At 44.7% G+C, this 23560-nt stretch overlaps 2 protein-coding genes and 1 non-coding gene across 3 annotated transcripts; 2 read left to right on the top strand and 1 right to left on the bottom strand.

Moving 5' to 3' along the window:
* Window positions 1-300: 300 nt before the first annotated feature.
* Window positions 301-2089, top strand: LOC121851896 (probable ATP-dependent RNA helicase DDX28). The gene has a single exon (XM_042345983.1). It carries the CDS (start codon window positions 392-394, stop codon window positions 1982-1984), a length of 1593 nt encoding a protein of 530 aa, XP_042201917.1. The 5' UTR covers window positions 301-391; the 3' UTR covers window positions 1985-2089.
* A 2502-nt stretch (window positions 2090-4591) lies between these two features.
* LOC121851895 (galanin receptor type 1-like) lies at window positions 4592-23008 on the bottom strand. The gene is made up of 5 exons (XM_042345982.1): window positions 22957-23008; window positions 15141-15210; window positions 12791-13373; window positions 11430-11495; window positions 4592-8186 (listed from the first exon to the last, which is right to left on the bottom strand). The coding sequence occupies exons 1-5, from the start codon at window positions 23006-23008 to the stop codon at window positions 7869-7871; spliced, it is 1089 nt and encodes a 362-aa protein (XP_042201916.1). The 3' UTR covers window positions 4592-7868.
* Window positions 23009-23265: 257 nt separating this feature from the next.
* trnag-gcc lies at window positions 23266-23336 on the top strand. The gene has a single exon. It is a non-coding gene; the product is annotated as a tRNA-Gly (tRNA).
* Window positions 23337-23560: the final 224 nt, after the last annotated feature.

The following is a 23560-nucleotide window of genomic DNA, read 5'->3' as shown; positions in this document are numbered from 1 at the left end:
CGGGTGTCGGGGTCAGGCCGGGGTTGTCGGGGGTCGGGCCGGGGTGTCGGGGTGTCGGGGGGGGAGAGCCGGTCCGGGTGTCGGTGTCACCGGCGCCAGAAGCACGTGGAGCGGCGACATCACTTCCGGTTCCGGTGCCGTGTGCTCTGCGCGCGGGTCAACAGCGACAACAACGTACAGTATTCTCGGCCTCTCCGGTCCGCAGAGAGGTCCCCTCCCCCGTCCCCCCCGTCCCCCCCCCCCCCCACCACCGCCGGCCCCCTCAGGCCTCAGCCGCGGGAACATGCTGCCTCTTGCCATTGCCCGCCGGCTGGTGTGGGACCCCCTGGTCGGCAGCAGAGCCCTGAGGCTCGGGCCTCACGGGCTGAGGGCCGCGGGGGGAGTGCGGGTGATGAGGAGGGAGAAGGAGGAGGAGAAGGAGGCGGAGGAGGAGGCGATCCCCATCATCAGGTTCCCGCAGGGCTTCAGACTGAATGTGGAGCAGAGGAAGCGCCCGAAGAAAGACCGGGCCCTCGGGGTCAGGCTGACCAGACCCGGGAGACTCCTCATCCAGGGCCGGCAGCCCGACCTGGACCAGTCCGCCCGCCACAGCTTCGGCAAGTTCGACCCGGTGCCCCTCGTCTCCAAGGGCTGGAAGCACAGGAAGGCCGCAGGCGACTACTTCACCATCAACAAAACCCAGTCGAGACCCCCCGTGTCGCCAGAGAGCGGGGCAGAGGAGGGGACCCCCGGCGAGAACCCGCAGACCTTCAGGTCTCTGGGGCTTTGCGGGGAGCTGGTCGAGGCTTTGGCCCGTTCGGGTATCACTCGGCCGACCGCGGTGCAGTCGCGGACCATCGCGGCCCTGATGAAGAGAAAAAACGTGCTTTGTGCGGCCGAGACGGGCAGCGGGAAGACCCTGAGTTACCTGTTGCCTCTGATGCACAGGTTAACGTCGGAGGACGGCGAAGATCCAGGCGTTGGCACGAACGCGCCGCGCAGCGCGGTGCTGGTCCCATCTCGAGAACTCGCCGACCAGGTGAAGGAGGTCGCGTGCTCCCTGGCAGCTGCCGTTAACCTCAACGTACAGAACATCGGAGGCGGCAGAGGGATGAGGGAAGCCAAGCAAATACTTGCTAAGGGCCCAATCGATCTGTTGATAGCAACACCGGGCTCACTGTGGAAGGCACTGAGACGAAACTTCACCGACCTGATCGACTTGAGGTACTTGGTGTTGGACGAGGCCGATACTTTATTTGATGAAAGCTTTGCGGAGTTGCTGGATGAAATTCTCCATCACACGCGGATCGCTTCAAACCCTTCCGAAACGCGTGGGGTGGAACGAAAAGCCCAGCTGGTGGTGGTGGGTGCCACATTCCCAGGGGGTGTGGGGGAGCTGCTGGACCAAGTCATGGACTTAGGTAGCATCACCACGGTAAGGAGCAAGAGGCTTCACCACCTCATGCCGCACGTAAAGCAGAGGTTTGTGAAAGTGAAGCGAGCGGACAAGCCCACTGACTTACTGAAGATGCTAAAGGAGCTGGCAGCTGAGAAAGCTGGCACTGGAGTCCTTGTATTTTGCAATAATGGACCCACGGTTAATTGGCTCGGTTATCTCCTGGAGGACCACGGCATCAAACACTCCCGGCTCCAGGGGAAGATGAAACCGGAGATCCGGAGTGGGATCTTCAGCGGTTTCCAGAAAGGTTTAGTGGACATTCTCCTTTGCACGGACATTGCCTCCCGCGGGCTGGACACGCAGCGAGTGGAAGTGGTCATCAACTACGATTTCCCGGCCTCGCTATGCGACTACATCCACCGAGCGGGGCGGGTGGGGCGGGTGGGCAGCAAGGTGATGGGCACCATCGCCAACTTTGTCACCCACCCCTGGGACGTGGAGCTCGTGCAGAAAATTGAAACCGCAGCTCGAAGGAAAACCATGCTACCCGGCCTGGAGTCTGAAATAAGCCAACCCACGCCAAAGAACGTGCCAGAGAGAACATGAAAATAACTGTGTTAAACGTGCATTGTATTAAAAGTGAGGTTATGTCGATCAAGTACCTTTATGCTCTACCGTACAAATTGTTGAAATAAATACCTGGATTTGTTACAATGGTGCAACTTACTAAACTATAACTGTATGAGTATACAGTGTTCAATGATAGGAGAATGGTTAATGCTGTTACCTAGAATGCTTTTAAGTTTGGGTTCCTCAGTCTGATTTACAGCCCAATCTGATGGGATAAAGTCACCTCTTGAACATCTGTAAGATCCCAAAATAATATAAGTTTGGATAGTTTAAAGCCAGGTTTTAGTAAGACTGAGTTCTTATGAGAAAGTCCAAGATACACTGTTGAATGGTACTAAATTGGATATTGGTATTACAAGAGGGGAGACAATTGACTCAACAAATAATTAAGTCATGAAAACTAGTACAGAGGAAATTTATTAGAGAGAGAATGTTTTTTGCAGCTTTTTTGAAACTGAGCACTAGTTTAATCAGTCTAGAAAGGAAAGATTATATCTGCTACTGGTTATTCCAGCATCAGGTCAGTAAATTCTTGAGTCTAGATTCCCAACACTGCCCAAACCATGGCCCATGCCAACCTAATGCCTTATACCCTCTGGAATTAGATAATGGGGTTTGTCCCTCTGTGGGGCAATTTTCTAGACACGGAATTTCGATGTGTAGGTGGGATACGTGCAATTCTGTTTGGTTTAGACACACTCAACATGCTGATGGGTTTACGGCTGGTACCAAAATAAAAACTGGTCAGTCAAAATGTTAACGCACCAGTGGATAGTTTCTAGCATCTGAATCATATGGTCTAGCACTCCAGTAATCAGCTCATTTCTAACCCTGTGAGTCTTCAGAGCAGTGTGTATTTCTCAGTAATAAAAGCAGTTTCATTCATCTCCATAGTAACATGCCAATCTCTCACATGACGGGATCCACTGACAGGTCTGCCTTTATGTAGTGCCTTCCCTGAGCCTTTTAGGCAGAGGTCCTAATGGTCACAGAGCAGAACAAGGAGCTTTTCCATGAAAATTTAGTTTCTCCAAAACAGCACAACAGGGCATGAACTTTTTTGTATCCAGTTGTCAGTATCTCCAACTGATTGCATGAATTCGTAGAATTACAGAGTGACACGGCGATGGAAGTGGGCCATTTAGCCTAACTAGTCCGCACCAGTGTTTATTCTCCACACAAGCCCAAGACATATATGGGGAAAAGGCAAATAGGACTGAAAGAATTACTGTTTAAAAGAGACGGCACGGACAAGAGGGGCTGTCATCTGAACAGATTGGAGATCTACTTGCAACTTACTGACCAGAGGAAAGAATTTCTTTGTTTTAATCAACACCACTCATAATTTTTAAAAATGCTATCGGGTCAACTTTCCCTGTTCCAGCTCCAGTTTATCGCAGCATTACATGGTGAAAGAGATCGAGTGACAAACAGATCGGAGAATGGAGACCGTTTGGTTGGAAGTGCTCAACTCCACAAACTACTGGGTCACTGCCAACATATGTTTTCAAATTCAAAGAGATAGATTGCTTTATTTTACCTATTCTTTGGTTACCTTACCTTCTCTGTCCCAGATCTGCATGCAGTTTTTCCATTACAAAGTGTAAGGTAACATTTTAGAGTGGGTTTACAATGGGTGCCAATTCCCGTTTAATAATGTCAGTCAATAATGGTTCGGCTTTTATTACTTCACAAGTCAAACACATAGTACTGGAAAAACAATCAAAAACCAAAATCACATTTTGTGGAATAATTGAGCAGAACAATTGTAGAATATACTGTCACATGAAAGCGTACATAATATCAAACAGAGTAGGTCTGCCTTGGAGAGTACGTTCTAAAGTTTTCTAGAGAGATTTAGTGCATACAGTAGAGGTAAAGGAATGTAAAATCAATACACACACGTACATCAATGAAGTTCACACAATTATAAGCCTGCAGCTCACATTTTTGATTACAGGAATAATGAGTACAAACGGTACTGACAACTTTACACTGCTAATCCTCTGATGCTGTTTGTTTATAAGCAAGAAAGGAATAAGGCAATATGTAGCTGTACTGTACTGAGGTACTGAATTATTCAATAGAAAATCACTAATACAACATGCTCAACTGTAACTTTCACCATGTTTTAAACATAATTTTTCTGTTTAAATACAGTTGCTTTACACACGTACCTCTTCCAAGGTGGTTGAGTCAGACAGGTTTTTGTCCTTTTCACAAACTGGTCCCATATGTCAGGCTGCACCTAGAGTACTCTATACAGTTCTCATTGCTGAAATATAATGGGGTGCCCAACTCCTTGAGACAGTGCAGAGGAGAACAATGAGGATGATCCCCAGTGTTAGAGAAATGAGCCACGTGCAACAATTGGACAACATAGGGTTGGGTTCTTCAATCCTGAAAGAAAACATCTTGGAGGTGCATACAATTTACGTGGGATTGAAATAATTTCAGATGCACCAAGACAGTCGACCAAGAGGGTATAGGTTTGGAGTTGCAAAGGATGATGTCAGGACAGACACCAGGAAGTATTTATTTACCCAGAGTGTAGTTAACAACTAGAGTGGGTATTTTGGAAGGATGAGATCAAATGGGCCGCAGGATCTTCTTTATCAAACCAATCTTGTGACCCTGTGACACTATGCAGCCCTGTTGGAATTGGGTAAAGCACACGAGTTGATTTGCCTCAAAGTCATTGTGTATTTTAACATTCCAATTAAAGTTGTTTAGTGCATTCTGAAGGTTGGCTTCCAATCACCAGGTGGAGCTACAGCAGAGGATACTTGCAACATGTTGTGTGAATATCCTGAATAGCCGTTCTGTGTTAATCATTTTGGATGATATAAGAAACAAAGATCTTATTTTGATCCCTAAAACCCAACAGTTGCAGCGCTGGGCAGCGTGGAAGGATTTCTGCTCACATGCAGAGGTTTGCTCACTAGCCAGTGCGCTGGAGAGGTTGTGTCGCAGGACCTTTGGCATGTTAAAATCTTAAGGGCAAATGCCCGGGAACTTTATGCTGTTGGGGCAGAGCTAAAGCTCTTCACAAGGCACGCCCAACAAGGCTTCCATTCAACAAAATCACTCCATAAATGAGACAACTGTTTGCATTGATTCAACAGGAATTGTGTAGCAAAACTGGCCTAGAAGAGACACTATTCAATTTTAACAACACAACCCCAGACTGTCCCAAAGTAACAAAAGTGTAATTACCTTTTATTCCTTCACTCAGTTTTCTCCATTTTCTACTCCATTCACCTTGTGATGATCTCTTCCTAACCTGAGCATTTCTTTACCACCCCCATAACCGTGACTCCCACCAAATGTTCTTCATATTTAAACAAGCTCTCCAGAATGTAAAACAGCCTTGCAACATTTAAGAATCGAAGGTTGAAAAGTAGTCAAGATCTTGCAAGATTCTTCCATAAACAGACAAAGAAATGGTGAGCAGCATTAAGACACATTAAGATAACAGCTCAAATATAAAGGCAATATTATAGTGACATTGATGCAGGCAAATTGTCAAGTTGTGAACAATAGCAAAATCATACTTAACACACTGACGCAAAATATTTCGAGAAAAAATTCACAAACTGGATCAATACATATCCAGCAGGAACTGGCACACTGCTCAATAAGCTGGACATCCAAACTGGTCATTTTTATGTTTTCTGTGCACGTGATATACATGTCCTCAGATTTCAATATTTCTGAGATGATTTTAACTAAAAGCAAATAAACTTGCAACTTGCACAATAGACATCTAACCAATACGGTACATCTATTTTGTATGATTTAGTACTGAACTAGGATTGTATATTGTTCATCAGGAATCATAGTTGAAATATGAATCATTTCAGTGACTTAACCTCTCTCTCCAGGAGACTGAGATTCGTACATTCATTTAACAATGATGCTGATCACTGCTTATCATTAGTTCCTAGCTCTGTGATCCACAAACACGAATTGCAAAGAGCACAGGCTTGCATCTAACATGAACAAAATGCACAGTTACAATTTGACTCCACAAATAAAACAAGCAATTTGCAGCACTTTATTGGAAACAAGTGTTTTCAGAACCTCATTTAATTTTTAACTAAGCCTCAGTGACGTTTCATTTTTAACCAAATAAGTAAAAAAAAAATCGCAGACATCAGTTCAGTTTGCAGAAGAAAAACAGTAGAACTATGGCTGTGGATTAGTAATCCAGTAGTTGTCATTTTAAAGATTTTTAAATTCTCAGTTTGGATAAAATTGGGTAGAAATTCCAACTGAGTCTAGATTTACTCTATTACCGTAACATTTCAGAGTGTTCAGAATTTCTTAAATTCTTAAATGCAGTCTTTAATTTTGAAGCCAGTTTTCTGTAAGTCCTTTTAAATGTTAAAACTGAATTCGACAATTTGCCAAATTCTGCACACTGAAATATTATCCTAAAAAGTAAATCTGGATGTAGGTGGGAATCTTACTCCGGATATACCATTCAATTAGTTGTAGTAACTCTTAGGTATTTCATAAGATTGTTTGAAAGTATCTCAATTTGATTTAAACTAGGCACATGAAAAGATTGTGATTGTGTATATTCTGCAATCCATTCTAGATTTTCAGATCATTTATAGGCTTGGTAATACACACAAAATCCTGCTTTGATTGTTTGCCGTCATCCCTAAGGTTCTGAGCTCAAATGGCAAGGTTTTCTTAGTTACCTCTTATATTCTACAACCTAATGTGCATTAAACTGTCAGCTCCCTTATTTGAAAGGACATCAGTACGAGGTTTGTACTAAGCAGCGGTATGAATAATGACCAATAAAATAACTCATGTTATTCTTTCCCATGCTTCTGTACAACACGCTAGTGAACTAAAAGTTACTGCATCCAGCTGCATTTAGAAAATCATTGAAATATACCCCTGGAAAGATACTTCATCAATTGCTAGCAGAAATATGAACCATTGTAAACAAATTAGTAGTACTGAAATAACTGCAGCTAAAGCTCAAATGTACCTTGTTTTACTTCAATACCAGAGGGCAGAAAGTATAGTTCCTGAAGATTCTTCCATATTTTTCCCTCATGGGAACCAAAGCATGGGCCCAGGTCTCACTAAGGAGCATGAGTCGGCAATGGCTCAATGGTAGAATCAATAAGGCTCTGAGCAATCAGCAGCGTATATAGAGAAACTGGTCTCCAACATTTAACTTATCCCTTGAATGTCCTATTTGCCTAGAAAAAATACAGTCACTACACAATGGTAATGATTACTGCAAGACAGTTTAAATAGTATTGACGTGGTAAGGCGCTATAGATACACAGGTTCTTTCCTTCTACTCAAACTGTTTGTGTGAATTAATAATTTAGCAAAATACCATAAAGTGCTCTTTTTGCATTGTCCTCTTTAAGTTTCGAGTTCATTTGTGATCGTCCAATACATCCAGAATGATTCCAATCTGACCCATTGCTGCTTCTGATTAGAATATTTGTCAATAACTTATACTTGATGTCATTGCGGTTTCCCTTTATCACACAATTTAACCAGCTTATTTCTACTCAACATGTGCACGTACAGAAAAATGCAACCGAGTACATTTTTAGCCGAGAGATATTGGAGCACTCACTTATACTCTTCAGTTGGTTTTACAGATGCATCTGTGCAATCATCGTTTGGACATTTATTGGTAGTTAAAATGCTCTGAACACAACCCCCTGTGAAGGGTGCTATATAAATGCAAGTTGTTGTTGTGTTATCCAAATCAATACCTGCATCCCATATGTCATATGAGTCCCATTGGATGTGCAGTTTCAGTACATATAAGGTACATTTGCTCAGTCACAATAATATACAGATCCAAAGAACAGTCTCAAGCGTTTGTTATTGAATGGGTGGTGGAAAAGGTCTCCATGCGAATCCTCACCACCTTTTCCTCAATGGGAGGCGGCAAAAAGCATTTGCACGTGAAGACTTGTTGGCAGGCTTTCCTGAAGTTCTCTGACAGGAAAGCGTATATTATGGGATTGATGCAGGAGTTGCCATACACCATACAGTGAGCGATGATTCGGAAAACAAATGAGGCGTCTGTTATTGGGAAGTTTCCAAATGCAACCCACATGGTTATGATGTGATGCGGCAGCCAGGAAAGAAGGAATGCAGCAACAACCAGCATTACAGTCTTTGCAGTCTGTGGAGAAAAGAACATTACTCTGTGTCCTGTAGTAATAATAATAATACTTGCATTTGATATAGCGCCTTATCATCATATTATCGTTGAGACGTCTAAATGCACTTCATAGAATATATTGTAAAGTTGATTGATTGTGTACTTTGTGGGTGAAAGGTGGCAGCCACTTGCGCACAGCATTGTTCCAAAACCAGCTGTGGATTGAATGACCAATGTTTTTGTAATGGAGGGATTATTACCCTGTACTCTGTTTAAACATTCCAAGACGCTATCATGCTCGATGGGTACGATACAAGTGCAAGTTGTTGTTGTATCCAAGAATGAGTACCAATAAAAATACAAATATTAAATTCAGAATCGTATTATTTTACTGCATTTCAGAAAGAATTGGTAATTTCTCACTGAGGACTATACAAGCTGGAACACTTGTAATGTGCTCAATACCAAAGTACAATTGGTATATCTGCATGACTCTTATTACTTTTAATGGGACAAAAGAATGGGTATGAAGCAACAAGTTAGATCGTTTTGATACTTGTGTGGACAGGAGGAGTGCTTGTGGGGAGGGCTGTTATACAGGTTAGGAAGGGAGTTAAGGAGCAATTCTGGAGCAGTTTTATTAAACACATAAAGAGGATCAACATAGTTGTTTTATTGTTTTATTCTCACAATACATTTCACATTTTTCTAGGTGCCTGTTCTGTATAAAAGAAACAAGGTCTATATTAATAATAATCCTTGAATTTGATAAAGCGCCTTATCACGTCTTCGAGACGTTGTCAAAGTGCTTCACACATTATACTGTAAAGTAAACTGACTGTATATTTTGTGGATAAAACGCCATATTTTGAAAGCTGGAAAACAAATCACTCCTTAAAATAGATTAAAAGTTAATCGGAAAATGGATCACTTTTTAGTGACAAGGAATATAGTTTCACTGCAGGGAATTCTCTGTATCCGTGGCCAGAACTCTTAATAAAGATTCTGCCAGCTAGCATGCTCATGTTTCATTAAAACCAGCTCCTCAACAACGCGTAGCTTTGGCTCCTGCTCGGATCGCTTATTTCAGCACAGCTAACCTATTTGCACTCAGTGCTCTCAGTAGGTAACTTCCCGGGCTTTGCACAGATGTTATGCTATCGGAGATAATAGGAGAATCATGACATATAGCATGGGTAATGCAGCATAATGAAAAATGGAGACTGATAGGAATTGTGTGAGATTGTGTTGAAGAGGTTTGTATTATCTGATACTTATTTTTTTATTATGCATAATTAAGGAAAAGCTCAAGAGTAACGAATCTTCCTTCACATCAAACCTAACCCGCTTCCTTCTGAAGCGAACAGTTCCCACATCCTCCCAGCTTCAGCAGCCCAGACATCATTGTGTTACGTGGAACATTTGATCATCTACAAATTCATTTTCACCTCTCTGTAACTAGTATATTGTTCTCAAACAGATATTCATCCCTTTCATTTTAGGTTTAATTATCACAGCATTAACTGTTTGCGTTACAAGTCTGATTCATGTGTGTATATATATGGGACACTACTCTGAGGGGGAAAAACTCTTATCTCTAGTTTTGGTTGAGACTTGTTCACTTTACACCTGAATACATAATCAAGTTCTGCTCTCAGAATTTACTTCAAAAAGCCTGAATTTAATCAAACACAAGTCTTCTTCAAATCCCCGACCTGCTCTGCCATACCATCGGTGAGTGACACTCCAACGCAGTGCGCGGAGTGTGTTGCATTGTCTGAGGTCCCATCCTTTGGTTGAGACGTTAAACTGAAGTCTCATCTGCCTGTTCAGGTGGAAGTTAAAGAGAAGGGCATTTCTCCCGGTGTCCTAGCCAACAATTCCCAAAATAAAATTAGCCATTCGTTTCAAGGCTGTTGGCAAGACATTGCTATGTCCAATTGGGCTGCCACATTTGCCTAAAAATACACAGTCACTCCACTTCGCAGTAAATCTTACCAAGTTTAAAACATCCTCTGACTGAATGCAAGGGTTATTATAAAATTCCAGTTTGCACTAGTCAGCGCTGATTCCTGGTCTGTGCAGTGTTAGCTGATATGAACCAGGGCTGGCTGTAGGGTAATACAATTTGGTTCAACACCCCTGGGACAAGAGAGGGGGAAAAACAATTTCTGGCTTGGCGCGAGTGATCATTCTCTAGTAATCAACTTTGAAAAGTGCTCGTCTGTTAATCTCAGGCAAGTACAAGACCCGGCTTGGTGGTGCCGACTCTCATGGTTAAATAGCTGGCCAACATTCAGCGTCTGAGCTCACACATGAAGAATGGGCACTGACTGAAGTACTGGAGAGCGGCTGGCGCCGATACTCCAAGATCTCAGAGAGCGCGAGAGAGAACGATGAGAGGAATTAAGATTGGATTGAGGCCAGGAAAGAAAATTCCACTTGGTGTCAGAAATTAAACAAGCTTGTAAAGGACAAAGATTGAATAAGGGGAATTAAGCTGCTGAAACCAGCTACCCGCAGGGGAGCACACAAACTGTGGCTTCTGAATATGGAAATAACTCTCAAACCTGTTTGGATCCCAAAGGTGAAGTTAATGCACGACATAAGAAAATAGTTTCCAAAACTAATATATCACAATCTGAATATAATCATTGCTGGGCAGGTGGCACTTAAGATAAAGTTGAAGCTGAAGCATTTTATCCTTCATAGAGCCACAGTAGTAACAGTCCAGTCAAGCTTACAGCTACAAATGCACATTTAACCTTGTTGTTTGGAATTATATTTATTGAACAGTATAACCGCATTTACACACCATTAAAACTGCCAATTGCCTCCAGCTCGTTTGATACTGTACCCGTGTTCCTTTTCACGTGTGTTTACCAACAATTGTAAATGAAAGCAAACCGACCTGACGCCTCGAATGGCATTATTTGGCTCCACTGTTAAGAACATTTACAAACCCACTTGTTCCTGGTAGATAAACAAGTTAAAAATAAGAAGCACAGAAGAGGAGCCGAGTTTCCCTATACTGCTCCACTCCTGAAGACACAGTAGCTGGGTGAAATAATGCTTAATGTCTCGACTTTTGCGGAGAGTACAATACTGTATGCGCACCAGATCTCCAGGTCCCAGTGCTTTTCAAGAGCAAATAAGTAATTAAAACGTACACGATTCGGGGACAGGTGAGGTGAGGGAGATGGATGAGGAAGGAGGAAGGGGGTAACGCGCGGAGGTCGGTACTTGTGCTGAACAAGTCCTTACCTTTTTCTTGGATCTCCTGGATTTCTTCGATATGTTCTTTATCTTTCTGTGCAGGTGAAATAAAACCTAAGGCAGGAAGACCCAGTCGGTTAATAAGGGTGTGTTAAGTTTTTGCAACCTGTTGTGCAAATGCAATGCATCTCAACTCTTCCTCCCAACTGCTGGGGGGGTGAGATGGGGGGGTGGTGGGGGGTGAGATGGGGGGGTGGTGGGGGTGAGATGGGGGGTGGTGGGGGTGAGATGGGGGGTGGGGGGGTGGGGAGAGAGAGAGGGAGAGGGCAGACCAGGAGGTGTGGAAGGTGGGTTAGGAATCGGGACAACGTGCTTTTAAAAAGTAAGTAAGTTGTGGAGTGCATTTCTTAAGGACCAGGTTTTCTTGAGGGATGGGGTTTGACCAGAGAGAGCGGACACACAACGTGACGCACTGTCGGCAGTGCCGGACCCTGGAAAGTGTCAAAACGCCCGACAGCGCATTTCATTTCGTTTCGTTTCGTTCCGTTCCGTTCCGAAATGATGGGAAAGGATTTGTGTGCGTTTTACGCGCGTACACACACAACACACAACACACATAACACAACACATACACACACATAAACACACACAACACACACAACACACACACAACACATACACACACACACAACACACATAAACACACACAACACACACACAACACATACACACACAACACATACACACACACACAACACATATAAACATACACACACAACACACACACACACAGACACACACAACGCGCACCACACGCACAAAAACGCACTGTATTGGGGAAACGACCCCTTCCACGAGAAGCCCTAAACCACTGCGAATTCCGCAAACGTGTTGCGTGAGTTCCCCCCTGAGGTGCGCAGCTCTCTCCCCCTCTCCCCCCAACCCCTCAACCCCTCTCCCTCCAACCCCTCAACCCCTCTTCCCCCCAATCCCTCTGTGAACGAATTGGTCCGAGAGGGAACCCCACCGCCTTTTGCCATCGAACGGTCGGCTGTGGGGATCGGTAGGAACCGACCCCCCCCCAAACAAACAAAAAATCCCAGGAGGGAGGGGAGAGAGTCGGGAGGGGAGGAGAGCGGGGGGAGGAGAGGAGGGGGAGAGAGTTGGGAGGGGAGGAGAGGGGGGGAGAGAGTCGGGAGGGGGGAGGGAGGGGGAGAGAGTCGGGAGGGGAGAGAGTCGGGAGGAGAGGGGGGGAGAGAGTCGGGAGGGGAGAGAGTCGGGAGGGGAGAGAGTCGGGAGGGGAGGAGAGGAGGGGAGAGAGTCGGGAGGAGAGAGAGTCGGAGGGGAGAGAGTCGGGAGGGGAGAGAGTCGGGAGGGAAGAGAGGAGAGGATCGGACTCGGGGACTCACCTTCGCGTAACAGCAGCAGATGAGCGCCAAAGGCAGGAGGTACCCGACCACCAGGACGGTGGCCTTGTAGACCTGCTTGTGGGTCCGGTCGGCCCACTGCTCCCAGCAGAAGGTCCGGTTGGGCGCCTGCTGGACGCCGGTCAGCAGCGCCTGGTGCCACGGCACCGGCACCGCCAGCAGGAGCGAGAGGCCCCAGATGGCGGCCACCCCCAGGGCGGCGTTGCGGGTGTTCCTGACCCCCTGCGAGCGGCGGGCGCGGACCACGGCCAGGTAGCGGTCCACGGCCATGGCGCCCAGGGTGAAGACGCTGACCAGCATGGTCACCGTCACGAAGTAGTGCACCCACTTGCACAGGAGCGCGCCGAAGACCCACTCGGGCAGCGTGTAGATGGTGGCCTGGAACGGGACGCACAGCACCAGGAAGGACAGGTCGGCCAGGCTCAGGTTCAGCACCAGCACGTTGGTGACGCTGCGCGCCCGCCCGGGCTTGGCCCGGCCCAGCACGGCCAGCACCAGCCCGTTGCCCACCAGCCCGAGCACGAAGACCAGCCCGAAGGCCACCGGCACGATCATGGCCTCGGGGCCCCCGACCCCGGCCCCGACGCCTCGGTCCGCCCGGCGGGGCGTCCCGCCCGAGCTGCCGTTCGCCGCCGCCGCCGCCGCCTCTCCTCCCGCACCTCCTCCTCCTCCTCCTCCTCCCGCCCCCGCGAGCTCGTGTGAGGGGCAGCGGCTCTCGGTCTCCATCCCTCCCGCCCTCCGGTCGAGGGGTGGAGGCGTAATGGGTTGGGGTTGGGAGGGGAGGAAGGTCGCGGGTCGCGGCCCCCGATGGTCTTCTCCTCTTCCTTCCTCTTCGGTCGGTGTGAGGGCGGGGGGGGGGGGAGGGGGAGGGGGAGGTGTGAGGGTGTGTGTGGGGGGGTGTGTGGGGGGGTGTTTGGGGTGGGGGTGTGTGTGTGGGGGTGTGTGTGAGGGTGTGTGTGTGGGGGGGGTGTTTGGGTGGTGGTGGGTGTGTGTGTGTGGGGGTGAGGGTGTTGTGTGTGTGGGGGTGAGGGTTTGTGTGTGTGGGGGTGAGGGTTGTGTGTGTGGGGTGGGGGTGTGGTGTGTGGGTGTGTGTGGGGTGTGTGTGTGAGGGTGTGTGTGTGTGTGGTGTGTGTGAGGGTGTGTGTGTGGGGGGGGTGTTTGGGGTGGGGGGGGTGTGTGTGAGGGTGTGGGTGTGTGTGTGTGTGTGTGTGTGAGGGTGTGTGTGTGTGGGGGGTGTTTGGGGTGGGGGGGGTGTGTGTGAGGGTGTGGGTGTGTGTGTGTGTGTGTGAGGGTGTGTGTGTGTGTGGGGGGTGTTTGGGGTGGGGGGGGGGTGTGTGGGTGTGTGTGTGTGTGGGGTGTGTGAGGGTGTGTGTGTGGGGGGGTGTTTGGGGGGGGGGGGGGTGTGTGTGAGGGTGTGTGTGAGGGTGGTGTGTGTGAGGGTGTGTGTTGGGGGGGGGGGGGGGTGTGTGTGTGTGGGGGTGAGGGTGTGTGTGTGTGTGGGGGTGAGGGTGTGTGTGTGGGTGAGGGTGTGTGTGAGGGTGTGTGTTGGGGGGGGGGGTGTGTGTGTGGGGTGTGTGTGAGGGTGTGTGTGTGTGGGGGGGTGTTTGGGGGTGGGGTGGGGGGGGGTGTGTGTGCGATCGACTGCTGTCAGTGTTGGGTCGGCGCTGGAGGAGGGAGAGTGGTCTCCGCGTTTATCCGCGTTCACCGCAACCGCTCAGCTCACACTCCGGTTCCTTTCTCAGAGGAGGCGCTGCGCACAGTTGCATCTTCTTTAAAGCCTTTCCAAAGAGCCAGGAACCCCCCCCCCCCTCACCCCCCCCCCCCCACCCCACCCCTTCCTCCTCCTCCTTCCCACCCTGTGCCCAAAGGAGGAGTGGAACTCACTGGACCACAATTCGTTGCACAAAAAAAAATACACAGTCCCCCCTCCCCCACCCCCAATACACAGTCCCCCCCCCTCCCTCCACCACCCCACCCCCCCCCAATACACAGTCCCCCCCCTCCCTCCACCACCCCACCCCCCAATACACAGTCCCCCCCCCTCCCTCCACCACCCCACCCCCCAATACACAGTCCCCCCCCTCCCTCCACCACCCCACCCCAATACACAGTCCCCCCCTCCCTCCACCACCCCACCCCCAATACACAGTCCCCCCCCTCCCTCCACCACCCCACCCCCAATACACAGTCTCCCCCCCCCCCCCCCCCACCCCAAATACACAGTCCCACACACCCACTTCACAGGACTGTGCGCACCACCAGGGGCTTTGAGACGTCTCCACGACGTGATAAGGCTCTCTTATCAAATGCAAGGCTTACTATTAACTTTATTTACCAACCCCCCCCCCCCCCCCCCTTCGCTGCCTTACGTCGCAACACAGGGGAAAACGACAAGCCCTCGACTGGAAATCACCAACTTCAAAGTGAATGTTGAGCGTCGGAGCTCGTTCTGCGTTGAATTCACTCCAATGCAAATTCAGAGCTAAAAGTTCAACGCAGTGCGCATTCAGAATCGTGGCTTTGACAAAGACAAACACTCTGACTTTCTAACCTTTAACTCTGAATTTGCATTGGTTTGCAATTGCAGAGGATAAATTGTTTCCATGTACAGTTTTACAAGCGCTCATGCCTTGGGAATCCCTCGGTTCGACAGTGGTTCGCTGATGTAAACGAGAGGTGTGGTCATTTGGTTTAGCTTTTGATCGTTTTATGGGTCCAAATTACTCCACGAAACACAGACGCCAATGATATTGACGAACACAGATCACAGAACATTAGCGTGTTAGCCTGGACTTTGAGCTCAAAATTTCGATGTGGTCTGGAATCAAACTTCGGACTCAAGAGGCGAGCGTGCTCTTTGTTTTATTTTTATTATTATTATTATCTGATTAAATTGATAATTACAGAGAAATAAACAACTGTTAATCAAACGGCGCTCTCAAGGATAAGCTACGTGGCTTTAGCCGGTGAAACTCCAGCAGCACACCTACTGCCTAATACTCTCCGGAATTTGATAAGAACCCCCTCTCTCTGAGGACATTGTGCGCATTCCATCCCAAACCACATGAATTTCCGGTGTGAATTTCCGGTGTGTGCAGGTGGGATGCATGGAACTCTCAATCTGGTTTGGATATTTCTAAGCACGGCGATGGGTGTGAGACGTTAGCCGACGTTTTTTAAAAAAAAACTAGATCTGAGGGGGGAGAATTAATCTCCAAATTGTACACTTTGAGCGGCTTTTTTCTTTGCTAATCGCTGGGTTTGGACGAACTGAATGAATGACATAAAACAATTGGTAGGTGGCACAGCTGCACCATTGTGTGTTTGCAGACCTAAAGTGAACAAACATAGTTATCTAACGTCTGAGCAATTCTCGTCAACGTCTTCTCATTAGCTCTTTATCACACATTTGGCTGCGCTCGCATGTCACATGCTTTGATGAACTCAGAACTGTCAATACATTTGCAATCACACTGCAAAGAAATGGGTCATAAACTTAGCAAAGGTGCAGAGTGGAAAGTAATGTTGCTGCACAGCAGCTGGCGTAATGTACCTTTAAACCAATAATAATCCTTGCGTTTGATATATCTTCAAAACGTCTCAAAGCGCTTCAAAGCATATACTGTAAAAGGAATTGACTAGAGTAAGGAAACTTGCCCAATGTGTCGCCCTGCCCAGAAATTGAACCTGGTTCCTCTCGCTTGCGAGGCGAGTGCTCTAACCACTAAGCTGCAATACAGCCCAAACAAATCCTGGCACGTCGGTTCAGCTGGGCCCCTTACTTAAGGAGAGACCTAGTACGTTTATGAATGTCTGGCCAACAAGACCAACCTTGCAACCCCACACATGGTAGAAACATTGAGTTCCTATTTCCTAGAAACATTGATTTTGCAAGTGTTAAGTAAGTGGTTTTTCACTTCATGGCTGTTTGTGGGACGTTGCGATGCACAAATTAGCTCCCCCAAAATACAAAGTTATTGCATTTTACAGTATATCCTGTGAACCACTTTGAAGTATCCTCCTGACGTAAGAGACACTATATCAAATGTAAAGATTATTATCTGTTTCTTTAGCTTGACTATGGGATTCCAGTGTTCACGTAGTTATATACAGATATAAATCTGCCAACATGAAGAAAATCCAAGAAATCTGTTGTACACTATTGTTCTGATTGAGAATTGGAATCCTATAATTCTTTATTCACACCTTTTACCTTCCTCCTTCCTACCTTCCATGTGATCTGGAAAATAAAGCCTCGAGCTGCTGATATCGAGATCCTTTTTTTCGCTGCGCTCAAATCTTTTCTCATTAAGCCTTTATGTATTACCAGCGAGGCAACTGATTTCTATAGATTGCTTTGTGGTTGCTTTGCACCAATCATTCCACTAAATCCTGGGGTCAGCCACATGTGTTCAAAGTCCTTCTGAAAGGTTTAAGTGAATCAATATTGGCAACAGATTTTTAAAAAACTGTAGGCGCTGGAAATCTGAAGTAAACTGTACATGGTGGTCTGATAGAGGTCAGAGTTGTTGGGCTGTGAATTGCCCAGTCAGGTAAGGTGTTAGAGGCAGAGACTGTTATGGGTTTCAAGTGGGAAATAAGTAGGAATATAAAAGATAGAGATTTGAAGGTGGAGGGGGCGGCTGGAGATATAGTCGATTGGCAGATCGCTTTTCCGGGGGTAAATAATTCCTTCAAAAAAAATTAATTTGTTCACTCAATCCACGACTGTTTGGGGGACACTGCTGTGTGTAATTGGCTGACGTGTTTCACCCACAAAATATACAGTCAATTCACTTTACAATATATTCTGTGAAACGCTCTGAGACGTCTCGAAGACGTGATAAGGTGCTATATCAAATGCAAGGATTATTATTATTATATGGTAAGGTACTGTACTGGGATTGAATGAACACCTTACTCTGAAAACTTGTGCAGACTGGATGGGTAACATTGCCTCCTGCACAATAAATTTCTTTGATTCTATGATATTATTTGTGGAGGGCAATATCTTCTCTAATGTGCTAAGGAGATGGATAGCATGCTATCACCACCATCAGTGTACCACAAAGGACCTGGAAAACAATATTAAGACAAGCATTTGTTTTGCTGCACATTGGGCAGAACATACATGTGTATAAGGGAAAGTTCAAGTTGTTTATGACATGTGCCTCCCCCAAAAACCTTTCTGACAGATATTCATAATAATGTAGAAATCCAGTGGAATCATGGATATTAGGGAAAATGAATATACAGTAAGACCTTCTACGTACCTTTCTAGGTGCTCCTAAATGGACCGTTCCCTCTCTGGTTTTGCAATTTGATCTCGGTTTTTCAATGATAGGAATGCTGAGAATAGACTAAATATAGATCATTTATCCATTAGCATGCTCTCCTGATATTCTGCCACTATTTGCATACTTCAACTCCATTATCATTTGGGTGGATTGGCTTAATACCATTGTGACAATCTCCATTTGTTATAGCGTCTTACATGAGGGACGGTGCCTCCCGTTGCACTGCATTGGAATGTCAGCTTAGACTGTGAGCTCAAAACCCCGACGTGGGACTTGAACCCACAACCTTCTGACTCAGAAACCTGCATGATGCCAGATTGACCACAAGGATGATCATTATGATGCTATGAACACTCCTCCTCCAGACCAGTTAACGTGAGATAACTTATATTACAGGCAAACTTTTGAGAAAGAATCAACCATCTCTTCGAATGTAGTATCTTTTAACATGTTGGATGTAATGCCAACTTTTGAAACTAGGAATCATTTTACTTATTTGCTGCGTCGTTTCTCTTTAGACATAGGGTAAAGCTCACACACACTGCACCACTATAACAAGTTTCCATTTCTTGCAACAGCCATCATTTATTGTCTCTGAGTGAGAGCATTAATTAGCAGACTCAGGCTCCTGCTCACGTAGAGCTGTACTGAATTTTCTCAGTTAGAACCATTATAAACTATTAGAGTGAGAGAGAAAAGGTGACAATTCTGAATGCATGTCCAAGGCATGAAAGAGCAGTGTTCAAATCCAGTGTTCAAATCAATTCAAATCGAGAACCTCTCATTTCACCTAATTTAATGCATTATGTTGCTGAGATGCTTTCAACACTGCTTCACTTTTCACTGTGAAAGGGCCTCCCATTCCAGATATTGCATTTATCATCAATGCTGTCAACACATTATTAACACGAAAGACCATTGCCCAATGCTTTTCTTAGGTACTTAGCATCTCACCTTGCTGCAAAGCTAGCTGCTATCCTAGTTATTCTTTCCATGCAATGGTTTACATTTTCAGCTTTTTATATTCTAGACTCCACAATCACTGAAGTGATAAGCTAGAGGCTGCAAATCTGACACGTGAAACGCCACATGTTTGCAATTATTACATTTAACCCTTGTTTCTTTTCTAGTCGTTTTGTTAAAAATGCTTGTGTAATTCTTCATCAGCAAAGCAGAAGATTTGACATTTCTTATGATGAACCTTTAAAAATACACTAGTCAAAAGAAACACATCTTCCTAATAGATATGATGGTGTCAGTGGAGTCCTGTAGCTCAGTGGTTAGAGCACTCGCCTCGCAAGCGAGAGACCTGGGTTCGATTCCCAGCCGGGCCAAACCGTGGGCAAGTTTCCTTACTCCACACGGCTGATAATAATCCCTCAAGAAAAAAAAAATAATAAATTGGTCACTTCAATCCATGACTGTTTGTGAGACACTGCCTTGTACAATTGGCTGCCGCGTTTTACCCACAAATATACAGTCAATTCACTTTATGGTTATTCTGTGAAGCGCTTTGAGATGTCTAGAATACTTGAAAAACACTATATCAAATGCAAGGATTATTTTATTATGCTTTTCATTTACTGAAAATATCTTGCCAAAATATCTTGCCAGTTCTCTTTTAAGGTGAATTCTGAAGGACATTTTGAACCTATTTATAGGAATATAACCTCATCTAATCAAAATGAAGAACTAGTGTCTGATCACAAGCCTTTTGCAATACAGATAATGAGATTTTCCAACAACGCTTCTTTAAGTAAGATTTTAATGACATTTCACAAGCTGAAGAAAGTGCAGCTCTCCTTTTGATAGGTGAAAATAGAGTCGCTATCATTTTCCTCCAGTTGGAACACTTCCAATCACCACAAATGATGAAAAATAAAATCTTCACAGTATAGGTTACACTCAAAGTGACATTACCAGGAACTAGTTTGAGAGTTTTCTGTTATTGAAGAAAGCATATAACTTCACTGAATGATTCCCAATACATTTTACTACACAATTGATTGAATTATGATTTATATTGACTAATTTTTCTTCCTCCCCACTTGCTGCCAATATATGATTTTTAAATAACTGAAATATTAGAGGATAACAAGCCATAGTCAGACTGTAGCAAGTAATGAGAGAAGACATTCAATTAAGTTTGGTCTGGCTCTGAATATGGGTTTTCTGAGGTGAACAGTAGTACTCTATTGTTAAAAAGTTTTTAAATGTCAGGTTTTTAAAAATAGTAATTTATTATCAGGTCCACAGTTCACCTTTTAAATTGTAAAGTGTTCTCTTAACATGTGTGAAAATATGGAGGAAAAAGACTAATTGCATGTGACATTTCCTCAAATCTTGTGCATAAATTGTTCCCTGGTGCTGAATAAATTATTCAGTTTTATTCCATTATTCTTGAGTCTCGTGCTCTGAAATAATCAACTCAAATGTTCTCATTGAGCTACAAGAAACAAGTCACTGATGAGCATGAAATAGCAATTTTGGAGCAAAGGACAAACAAAGCCTTTTGAATGTCAAGACATCACCGTGTGCAATAGCTCTGAGGAAATAAACCCAAAGATAGGATTCTGTGAATTTAAAAGGTTGCTTCCTCATTCCCACTTGCTCTGTTGACTAGAGGATCCACACTGCTAGATGTCTCTCTCCCATCGAAAATTCACTGGGCTCTTTTCAAACATTCATGGTTGGGATTGTAGTAAAATGTCTGAATTATTTCTCCAAAATGGTTTAAATTTAATGTTGTATCTCAATAAATGTGGAGCATTTATTTACTTATAAAAATATTACATTTATTTATTAAATACCTATTTATTGCAAAGAACAGAACATTTATTTAGAGACAAGAGGACAACATTCATGTGTTTTATAATTAATCTTTGGAAAATCGTCAGGGAGAGGGGAGTTGGCTAGAGCCAGCATAATTAACATCAATATTATTTAAAGGTTCAAAACGGAGCTTCCAAATACACAATTCGTTGTCAGCAATTACTGTTGTGTCAGTCAGATTTATAACACACTTAGAAACTCATTGCTGTGGTTAAGAGGCTTCGGTTCAGCTCACGAAAATTCACAAGAGCAGAATTTCCATTTGCCAATTTTGTTAAGCTCAGTCTCTCCTTGAGGGACAAAGCTCCATTTGCAAACTTTGAGGACACAGCTTGGTGGAAGAGAAGGCATCATGGTGCTCCATTGGTATATTCCTAGAATTCAACCATCTTAAACTGTGACACTTGCCAGTTCCAAGGCTTATTAGGAGCCAAGTGAGTAGAACCATGATTTCAGTGACAACTCTACCCTTCCATTAGTAAGTCAGGCAAACGTGTCAACCTTTTCTACAAGTCGATTAGTGATTTAAAGAAATTGGTATCAGGAGCCCTTTAAAATACTTAATTGGAGAAGTAGAGGAATCTGCTTGTGTTTTGTTAATGCAATAAGACAGAACAATCTAAGCTAAATTTCTTAAAGTAATTAAATGCAGAGAAGCAGGCATTAAGGTGTGTTGTAGAGCATGGGCAGTCATGTCTTGTGCATGAAATTAATAATTAGGCGGGGAATGAAGATAGTTCTGGTTTGAGAGCTAAAGGTGAACATACGGTATTTTACCTGCCAACCTTCAACAACATAAAACATTACTAGAGAGTGTTGACAACTATGGGTCGAACAATGTAATGAATGGTAAGTTTAAACAGCCATCTGCATTTGTTCTTGTAGTTCATTCAAATAAGCTTTTGATCAGAGAGGAGCAGGTTCTGGAAAGAACATTTACCTTTATTGTCATTATAATGAGCTTCAGAAACCAAATACTAAATAGATTACCTTTTTGAGTGAAATGTGGAATTAATAATTTCAATGTTTGGTTAGACAATATTTGGAGAATAATTTCTTACTTTTGAAATGGATAGGTGATAGAAATGAGAGACATGTATGTATCCACAGAACATTCACAGCAAACAGATTGTTTGTTAATCAACTCTCAATATATTACTTTGAGCGTAATATGCAGGTCCATATATCCTATGCTGAACCTTAAAATAATCCTTGTATTTGATATAGCACCTTCCACTTCAGGAGGACGTCTCAAAGCGCTTCACAGGATTTACTGTAAAGAGTAGTGACTGTGTATTTTATAGGCTAACTGCGTCCTGCTACACTGTGGTGTCACACAACAGATGATCCAAGGAATCACACACTTTCAAATCACCAATGAAGCATCCTGAAAAACCTTGCTAATGTTACATTCATTATCCAATCTGAGCTATTTTCTCAAACGGAGTCTACCTCTATAAGCACACCATGCAGCTTGTTAGAAAGTGCAGCACAGGCAGTAAGAAGATGATTAGCTCAGTGGCTCAAAGGAATTGCTCACAGATTACAGAAAAACAAAGCCAACATTCTGAATATATATATAAAATAACAACTTGGATTTATATAGCGCCCTCCACGCCGGATGGCGTCTTAGAGCGCTTTACAGTAACGGATCCCGGGACCGAGCCAGGTTAGATTCACGGGTGCACCTAAATGTATTTCAATTCCAGCTGGCTGTGCGAGTTTTAACTTATTTCTGCTTGCAAGCTTGTTTAAAGATCTCTGTGCATTTATTGTGCAGTAATTGCCTCCACATGCTGGTAACAAAATGTCACTTGAAGGACTGGAGGTTTTGAGGGCGCGACGAGGCAGATTCCTAATTGTGCGGTTGTTGAAAGCATTGATCTGACAATCAGTCAGTGTCGGTCAGGACAAAGGCTACCAGGATGCTTGTGATGAGCTGGTCAATTGAGAAGATTTAATATCAGTTTCCTGCTGATTCTCTGGAAGTCCTGGAGTCCCTCTGACTCGCTCCCTCACCTCTTTCAAGGGCCGTCTGAAGATCTACCTCTTTGACCAAGCTTTTGGTCATCTTTCCCCTCTCAACCCCTCGCCCCTTGGCTCCCACCCCCAGCTCAGTTCCAAGGCAGGATTGTTCAGTAACTCGGGATGTCCTCCTGACATTTCATACTGTATAAATGTATGGTATTGTATTGATTTTTTAAAATATAAAATGTAATACTTTTACAATAACATCTTTCAATATAACAATAATCATAGCTGTTGCCTAACATCACTCAATTCCTGTAAATCCGAATTTGTGAACTGTGATTCTCACTTAACACATGTGCATCGGGGGTTCAATGGTAAAATTCTCGCCTGCCACGTGGGAGACCCGGGTTCGATTCCCGGCCGATGCAAATTATTTAGCACTCGCGTAATGTATAAACACTGGTGTGGACTAGCGCAGCCGAACATCCGTGTCTTACAATCTATGTAAACATCTATGACAAGATTCCCATTTCCAAGATCGTGCCACACTTTATAGAGCACTTTAAATAATTTGATACAGGCATTGTAGCCCAAATAATTTCTTCAAATTATTTTTAAAAAANTTACCAAGATTTCACATCAGATACCTTCC

This window comes from Callorhinchus milii, unplaced genomic scaffold, assembly GCF_018977255.1.
Source record: "Callorhinchus milii isolate IMCB2004 unplaced genomic scaffold, IMCB_Cmil_1.0 Scaffold198, whole genome shotgun sequence".
Taxonomy (NCBI): Eukaryota; Metazoa; Chordata; class Chondrichthyes; order Chimaeriformes; family Callorhinchidae; genus Callorhinchus; species Callorhinchus milii.
The sequence above is the reverse complement of the archived record's forward strand: the minus strand, read 5'-3'. Positions and strand labels throughout refer to the sequence as shown.